A 9,513-nucleotide genomic window follows, 5' to 3' on the forward strand; every position below is an offset into this window, starting at 1 on the left:
CCAATCTATCAATATCCAATGGTATCCTCTGACAATCCCCGACACTATCAGCAACTCCACCAATCTTGGTGCCATCCACAGACTTACTAATCATGAACCCCCCACATTTTCTTCCAGATTATTTATGTGAACTACAAACAGCAGAGGTCCCAGCACTGATCTCTGCGGAACATCACTAACTACAGATCTCCATTCTGAAAAACACTTTTCCACCGCTACTCTCTGCGTTCTATAACCAAGATGTGGAGATGCCGGCGTTGGACTGGGGTAAACACAGTAAGAAATCTCACAACACCAGGTTAAAGTCCAACAGGTTTATTTGATAGTAAACCCACAAGCTTTCGGGGTTTGCCCCTTCGTCAGGTGAATGGGAGTTCTGATCACAAACAGAACATATAAAGGCGCACACAGTTTACAGAATACTGAATAGGGTGTCTAAGACTCACATTTCAATCAACATTCTGTAAACTGTGTGCGCCTTTACATGCTCTGTATGTGAGCAGAACTCCCACTCACCTGACGACAGGGCAAACCCCAAAAGCTAGTGGCGATTACCACCAAATACACCTATTGGATTGTAACCTGGTGTTGTGAGACTTTGTACTGTATTCTATAACCAAGCCAGTTCTGTATCCATCTCGCCGGCCCACCCCAAGTCCCCTGTGATTTTTAGTTTTTGTACCAATCTGCCATGTGTGACTTTGTCAATTGTGTTACTAAAATCCAGATAAACTACATCCACAGCCCTTCCCTCATTAATTTTCTTTGTCAACTCTTCAAAAAACTCAATAAAGTTGGTGGGATGACCTTCTCTGTACAAAACCATGCTGCCTGTCACTAACTAGCCCATTTTCCACCCAAGATGCACATGTCCTGTTCCTTAGTATCTTCCCCAAAAGCTTCCCAAACACTGACATCAGGATTATTATATGAATGAGAAGGAGGCCACTTTGCTACCTCCTCTCACATTTGAATACGTGCAAATAAACTAACCCTTTTAGTTCATCCTATCCAAGTTTGCTGTGGGGTTAATAGAGAATAACACAACATCAAAACCAAGGCACTGGGAAATAGATCGCTGCTTATAAAGGGGAAATGCTTTCCTGTTTCCAAATGGGCACAGAGAGGAGAAATCAGGGTGTTGAAATTAAACTTCCTCCTGATATGAGGTTGAGAAGCTGAGTATCATTCCCTCACCAGAAAGATGTGGTATTTCTTGTTAAGTCATAAACATTTTCCAAGACTGAAATTCACCAATTGGACAGTGAACTGTTTATTAGCCCTTTTCAGAATCCAATCTGACTCTCTCTGTGCTCAACATGGGATCAAATAGATTAGTACTAATAGTATTTGGTCAGCTAGTTTGCTCTTCTTAAAGGCAGTCTGTCCCTCTGAAACGAAACCTGGATAAAGTCACGTTGCTGGAATTTAAAACATGAAAAATGGAACACCAGAGCAGAGAGAGTTTCCAGGATGAAACACTTAAGAACATAAGAAATAGGAGCAGGAGTAGGCCATCTAGCCCTTCGAGCCTGCCCCGCCATTCAATAAGATCATGGCTGATCTGTCGCTGCTCAGTTCCACTTTCCCGCCCTCTCCCCATAACCCTTAATCCCCTCTCTTATCAAAAACCCATCAACCCGCGTCTTAAAAATATTTAGCGAGGCAGCCTCCACCACTTCAACGGGCAGAGAATTCCAGAGATTCACCACCCTTTGAGTGAAGAAGTTCCTCCTCAACTCCGTTCTAAACCGCCCCCCTTTTATCTTGAGGCTGTGCCCCCTAGTCCTACTGTCTTTTTTGAGCGGGAAGAGTCTCTCCACCTCTATCCTATCCATCCCATTCATCATCTTATACGTCTCAATGAGATCTCCCCTCATTCTTTTAAACTCTAACGAGTACAACTTAGTGCCAGAGGAATTGGGAGACGTAGCTGGGCAGGAGGAAAAACTACACAATCCAATGGGGGACCAGGAGACCCTCAAGAAACCATCAGAGAGGAATGGGAGCAAATCCCAGCTTTGTAACCCAAGCATCTGGAAACAAAGATCTAAGTTTCAGTTTAAAATTTATTTATTAGTGTCACAAGTAAGTTTACATTAATACTGCAATGAAGTTACCGTGAGAATCCCCTGGTTGCCACTCTGTGATATCTGGGTACACTGAGGGAGAACTCACAACGGCCAATGCATGGGGATGGTCCTCAGTAACATTGGCTGAAGCAACTGATCCTGTGACATTACCAACACCAAGACTATTCTGGATGATGCCATTTTCCTATCTCTTCCCAAAAGGCCAGAGATGAGTGATGACAGGGTAGGGTTGGAAGGCCAGTAGCACCTGTACGGAGTAGTTCTGCCCTACCCAATACTGGGTTCCTCCATCAGGCACTGAGTGACTTTGAACAAAGACAACCCCACCCCACACAACCCGGAGGAGGTTTGCTTTTTGGGCCCCCCACCTGACAAATGCTCCACTCACCCCTGGGCGCATCACCCACCCAAAAGCTTTGATTGTGGAGGGAAGGGAAGGTGATGGAGTCTCCAACCAATTACCAACCCTCCTGCTCAACTGGCATTGAGAAAGATTAAATTCTATCCTGAGATAATTCTCCTGAAAATAAAAGGAGAGGCATGTGATAAAATACTGAACAGCCGGCACCTTTATTGTCACAAATCAATCTGTGGAACTTCACAGGAATGATATAAAACAACAAGTTAGGACTGGCTGTATACAGTGATGAGGTCAGGTAGTGAAATACTTGGAGATTGGGAGGAGGGGGGTATTCTAGAGTTTCAGTCAAGGCAGAATTGCCAATGACAGAGTAACAGAAATCAGCAAACTCAATGCTGCAGGATTAAAGAGCACAGATATTTGGAAGCAGACATCTCAGAACACTGAGGAGCTGAAGGAAATTCCACAGATAGGGAGAGAGTGAGGCATGGAGGAATTTGGAAACAAAAATGAGAGTTTTAAAATCAAGATGTTGTTTAGCAGGAGGCAATGTCGGTTAATCAGCACCGGGGCACCGGGGTGATGGGTGAAGTGGGATTGGTGTAAGTTAGGCTGCAGACACGTGTCCAGTTTGAGTCAGTGAAAGGTCTCGATGAGAATGAATAAGAAGAATCTGTTTCCAGCAGCAGAAGGAATTTAGTTATGATGAGAATGGTAAAGAGTTGTTACAATCTGGCATTTCACTGCTAGAAAGTGAAGGAAGAGTGAGGAACACACTCAGACGAAGTGTGTATCTCCACCATGCATCGTGTTAATTCCACATTATTACAACTACACAACTCTTCCTTCAGGCTTTTCTCTGTCACCACACAGCTGAAAAATATATATCTTTTTATTCCATCTCACAAAGAGGTTTCAGACCAATCTACGTCCAATAACCTGCTCACATTTTGATACCTGTGATAAATTGCACCCCAGCAGCTGAGAGGGTCGACAATGTTCTGAAACAATCAACACCATTCAAAACAAAACTCCTAACATTCTTTAAACATGTCAGCTTGCCCCATCTTTCTGTATTAAAGAATTCTTTAAAAACATTTCAGGGTCTGGATCTCTGTCATCACCAAAAACACGCCAGTTTTTCCCGGAACTGTATCCCGTGTACCAAATTTCATTCAATCCATCCATGATTTTTGAGATAGATATTGTTTATAGCAGACTAACAAATTAACCTTTAGTCGCTATGGTAATTAAAACTTTCAACCTGCAATTTTGTAAATATTTAAAAAGGGAAGGAAATGCAGGATTACCGGTGGAGGGAATGAAAATTCCCTTCCAAGTGCAGGTAGAACAGTCCACACAGCCTCCCTCCAGGTGGTAATATTCTCTGATATTAATAATACATTACAGATTATTAGCAGAACATTCATCAGCCAATAAGAGTTGGCCAGATAAGAGAAAACCCAACATTTTGCTGGTTCCCAAAGTCAATGTTCGAACAAGGGATTAGTTTTGAAATTTAAATGATCAGTTGACTGAATTTGCATGGATTTAATTTTCCAAGTTTCCTCTGGCAGACAGCTGCTCCAGAATTTATATCTCACTGACAAGAGAACAGCCCCAGCTGACAAGTTTGAACAGTTTCCTGATCCTTCGTGTCAAAGTACAAAGATAAATAAAAGGCAGGAGCTTATCATCAGGCATGGAGGCAGACTAACCCTTGGACACACACCACACACAACCCACCTCAAATCTAAAGGAATCTATACCAGATCTTGGCCAAGTATTCCTGCACCAAATATACAGACCCACCAAAACTCCACTGACTCCATTGGAACTAGAAGATTCCACCTTGGGAATCTGAAAATGCTGGAAATACACATTGAGATCAAGGAAAATGTTTACAACTAAAAACTCCTGATTGGTACCAAAGTGACAATATCCATTCTTTAAAAGAATCCTTTAGGAGCAGAGATCCAGTTTGCTGATGATGAACATGCTGCCAGGTTATCTTCTATCATATAAACAACTAGAAATATCAGGACCCTTCATTAGATTGAAAATCATTCATCAGTAAAGCCAAGTCTAAAGCACAAAGTCCATCATCACCTCAGTTCAGGCAACTTACCATCAGGTAAAACTGAAAAGCAGCTCAAACTCTACCTGAAGAAAGCATTTCTCTAAAGACACATTCTGAAATACGAAGGGAGCTGATTCTTCACTCAGATTTGCAGATGTTTGGAATTCCCCACATCAGGGAGATGGGGATGCTCCATCCTTGGATCTATATAAGGCTGGGATAGGCTGATTTCTCAGCGAATCAGGAGATTTACAGAGTGGGCTGGAGTAACTCCTGCTCTGCCTGAATGGCGGAGCAGCCTGGGGGGGGTGGGGGCAGACGGTCTAGTCGAGCTCCCAGCTCCAGTGTAATGTACACTTCACAACAATGATCAGTTAATAAGTGGCCGGGAAGGTTCAACAACAGGCAGACATCAGCGGCACACACCACTCACAGGAAATATCGACAAAGTGTTGTTTACCTTCAATTCCCTCATAGGAACATTAGAAGAAAAAGTTAATCTTCAAGCACTCATGCAAATGACTGGTTAGAAATTGACAATTATTGAGTTTATAGAGAGAGCATTTTCACCTGTACAAGTGCAGACAGCTTCCCCCAGTCTCCTCCATCGAAAACAACACAGCCTTTCATTCTAACCTGGCCACATATAACTGAGCTCCAGACTCCCAGGGGACAGTCAAGCATCTTGTTAAACACACTAACATCTTTCTCTTAAATATCGGTCTCTGATCTAATTAGCCATTGAATGGTGAACACTGTCAGCAGACACATCATCAGATTTACCAATTATAAAGCCAGCAACTACAGAGAAAACCTATAGCTTATTCCCTCCCTGGGGCTGTTGGACTGACCTTGAAGAGTACACTCCAAAATACAAACAAAACCTGTCTTGCCACTTTTCAAAAAATCAGAATTTTCTGGCTGCAATGCGAGCAGGTAATGTTACAGTAACGGCTGAGGAAAAGACACTGTCCCAGTCAAAGGCAGCAGCTTTCAGCCTAATCATTAATACCCAGCCCTCAGGCAGCTGGTTCACAGCACAGCCGCAGCAGTAAATACATTCTAACTGCGGCTACACAGGATACCTTATACTTCCCAGCAGAACAGCATGGACTGAGATACACCACAGTTAAAGTCCCATTGAGTAAAACACATTTACATCAACACACTCAGAGACATACCTTTCTTCTTTTTGTCAGCCTGTCTAATAGCAAAGTGCCACAAAGGTCTGTTCTTTGCACCCTGTACCTTCTTCGTATGGTGAGTATTTCCCATGCTGTGTGCACTTGTACCTACAGCTCCACACACTCTCCCTCATTGCTGCAGAATGGGTGACACCTGGGAAAAGGGCCAAAAACCAAATGCAACTCACAACCTCCGCCAGTCAGCCCGAATCTGACCAATAGGAAGCAAAGAGGGAGGGGATTAACCAGGACCAGCTAAACACTTGCCTCCTATTGGTCTGATGCAATTCTTGTTTCTTACTCCTATATTTTTCCTGCTGGCCTCTGCCTTGCTTTATCCCCTAAATCCTCCTTCCAGTCACTTTCCTTCTTCTTTTATCTGTTTTCTTTCTCACTCTCATCTCAGATTCTGTTTTTTCAAATTCTCCCATTTTTCTCATCTTAATCACCTCCAATCCGATCGGACTGTTTTTTTTCCATTCTGTTACCACCTACAGCTGCACAATGATATCTGGATATTTAAACAGAAAATTAAATTAAACAAATGATAGATATCACAGAATTTTGTGGGAGCAGGAAGTTGAAAATAGAAATATTCAGCAGGTCCGCTAACCCCTTTATTATTTATTCGATCCTGGGACTCGGGCCTCACTGGCTGGGCCAACATTTATTACCCGTCCCTCATCGCCCTTCGACTGAGTGACTTGCTCAGTCATTACAGAGCGAAAGCAGCTGAGAATCAACCACATTGCTGTGGCTCTGGAGTCACGTGTAGGCCAGACCAGGGTAAGGACTGCAGATTTCCTTCCCAAAAGGACATTAGTGAACCAGATGGGTTTTTCCAACAATTGACAATGGTTTCATGGTCACCAGTAGATTCTTAATTCCAGATTTTATTTATTGGATTCAAATTCCACCACCTGCTGTGGCAGGATTCGAACCCAGGTCCCCAGAACATCAGCTGCATTTCTGGATTAATGATCTAGTGGCAGTACCAGTAGGCCATCACCTCCCTTGGAGGGCGATATTTCAGGAGGGCAGCCTGATTGATGCTAATTGGAAGTCGCTGTGACCCACATGAAGTTGGTGCCGATGGCATCAATTCTCATTTGACGCACTGGCTTGACAGACATAGGGAACAGTTCCAGGCAAAGTGCGGGAGTGGGCAATCCCAGGCAGATATTTGAGGTGGTGAGCACAGTGACTGGGGAAGTTAACGCTTCTGGGCAATTGCCAGATTAAACCCTTAGCTGGGAACTTCCGAGAGCAACTTTGGGGGACCTTCAAATCCAACACTGTGGATCCAGGAAGTTATAGCTCATAATCTACTTATTAAAAAACATATAATATTCTATACAATTGTATATAGGTGATAAAGAATAGCAGAAAATGACGAGAAGATGAATCAGGAGAAAGAAATTAGAGTATGAGAGGAAGATTTAAAGAGTTTCTACAGGTGTCTAAAAAGGAAAAAAGTAAAATGAGTGCTAGTTCACTAGAAAGTGACAATAGAATATAGAACATAGAACAGTAGAGCACAGTACAGGCCCTTTGGCCCTCGATGTTGTGCTGAGCTTTGTCCAAACCCAAGATCAGTCTATCCCACTCCCTATCATTCTGGTGTGCTCCATGTGCCTATCCAATAACCGCTTGAAAGTTCCTAAAGTGTCCGACTCCACTATCACAGCAGGCAGTGCATTCCACACCCCAACCACTCTCTGAGTAAAGAATCTACCTTGGACATCCCTCCTATATCTCCCACCATGAACCTTATAGTTATGCCCCCTAGTAACAGCTATATCCACCCGAGGAAATAGTCTCTGCACGTCCACTCTATCAATCCCCCTCATCATCTTATAAACCTCTAAGTCGCCTCTCATCCTCCTCTGCTCTAAAGAGAAAAGCCCCAGCTCCCTCAACCTTTCCTCGTAAGACCTACCCTCCAAACCAGGCAGCATCCTGGTAAATCTCCTCTGCACTCTCGCCAATGCTTCCACATCCTTCTTATAATGAGGTGACCAGAACTGAACACAATATTCCAAATGTGGCCTCACCAAGGTCCGGTATAGTTGCAACATAACCCCACGGCTCTTAAACTCAAACCCCCTGTTAATAAACACTAACACACTATAAGCCTTCTTCACGGCTCTATCCACTTGAGTGGGAACCTTCAGAGATCTGTGGATATGAACACCAAGACCTCTCTGTTCCTCCACATTCCTCAGAATCCTGCCGTTGACCCTGTAATCTGCATTTATGTTTGTCCTACCAAAATGAATCACCTCACACTTATCAGGGTTAAACTCCATCTGTCACTTTTCAGCCCAGCTCTGCATCCTATCAATGTCTCTTTGCAGCCTACAACAGCCCTCCACCTCATCCACTACTCCACCAATCTTAGTATCATCAGCAAATTTACTAACCCACCCTTCAGCCCCCTCTTCCAAGTCATTGATAAAAATCACAAATAGCAGAGGACCCAGCACTGATCCCTGTGGTACACCGCTGGTAACTGGCCTCCAGTCTGAAAATTTTCCCTCCACCACTACCCTCTGTCTTCTGTGAGACAGCTAGTTACTTTCCAATTGGCCAAATTTCCTTCTATCCCACACCTCCTTATCTTCTTCATGAGCCAACCATGGGGAACCTTATCAAACACCTTACTAAAATCCATGTATACAACATCGACTGCTCCACCTTTGTCGAGACACTTAGTTACCTCCTCAAAGAACTTAATCAAACTTGTGAGGCAGGATTTACCCCTCATGAAACCGTGCTGACTATCCCGGATTAAGCTGTATCTTTCCAAATGGTCATAAATTCTATCTCTCAGGGCCCTTTCCATCAACTTACTGACCACTGAAGTAAGCCTAACTGGCCTATAATTACCAGGGTCATTCCTATTTCCTTTCTTGAAGAGAGGAACAATATTGGCCACTCTCCAGTCCTCTGGCACAATCCCTGTGGACAGTGAGGACCCAAAGATCAAAGCTAAAGGCTCTGCAATCTCATCCCTTGCCTCCCAAAGTATCCTAGGATATATCCCAACTGGCCCAGGAGACCTTCGACCCTCAGAATTTCAAAATTGCTAATACATCTTCCCTCAGAACATCTACCTCCTCCATCCTATCAGCCTGTATCACAGTCTCATCCTCAAAAACATGGCCCCTCTCCTTGGTGAACACTGAAGAAAAGTATTCATTCAACGCCTCACCTATCTCTTCTGACTCCATGCACAAGTTCCCGGTACTATCTTTGACTGGCCCTAACCTCACCCTGGTCATTCTTTTATTTCTCACATATGAGTAAAAAGCTTGGGGTTTTATCTGACCCGCCAAGGACTTCTCATGCCCCCTCCTGGCTCTCCTAAGCCCCTTCTTTAACTCATTCCTAGCTACCTTGTAACCCTCAAGTGACCCAACTGAACCTTGTTCTTTCATCCTTTCATAAGCTTCCTTTCTCCTCTTGGCAAGAAATTCAACCTCCTTTGTGAACCATGGTTCCCTCACTCGGCCATTTCCTCCCTGCCTGACAGGGACATACCTATCAAGGACACACAGTATTTGTTCCTTGAACAAGTTCCACTTTTCGTTTGTGCCAATACCTGACAGTTCCTGTTCCCATCTTATGCTCCCTAATTCTTGCCTAATCGCATCATAATTACCCCTGCCCCAATTATAAACCTTGCCCTGCCGTGTGACCCTATCCCTCTCCATTGCAATAATGAAGGACACCAAATTGTGGTCACTATCTCCAAAGTGCTCCCCCACAAACAAATCTATCACTTGGCCCGGT

General features: G+C 43.8%; 1 protein-coding gene across 1 annotated transcript in view; it reads right to left on the bottom strand.

Annotated features, from left to right (window-relative positions):
• Window positions 1–5,862, bottom strand: part of LOC145357910 (uncharacterized) — a 112,313-nt gene extending 106,451 nt beyond the window's left edge. The window contains exon 1 of the mRNA XM_080211479.1: window positions 5,716–5,862. Within this exon, the coding sequence (XP_080067605.1) occupies window positions 5,716–5,809 (94 nt within the window). The 5' untranslated portion in view covers window positions 5,810–5,862. The remainder of the gene's footprint in view (window positions 1–5,715) is intronic.
• Between the last annotated feature and the right edge of the window lie 3,651 nt (window positions 5,863–9,513).

Source organism: Carcharhinus amblyrhynchos, chromosome 24 (genome assembly GCF_965287045.1).
Source record: "Carcharhinus amblyrhynchos chromosome 24, sCarAmb.v2.hapA, whole genome shotgun sequence".
NCBI lineage: Eukaryota > Metazoa > Chordata > Chondrichthyes > Carcharhiniformes > Carcharhinidae > Carcharhinus > Carcharhinus amblyrhynchos.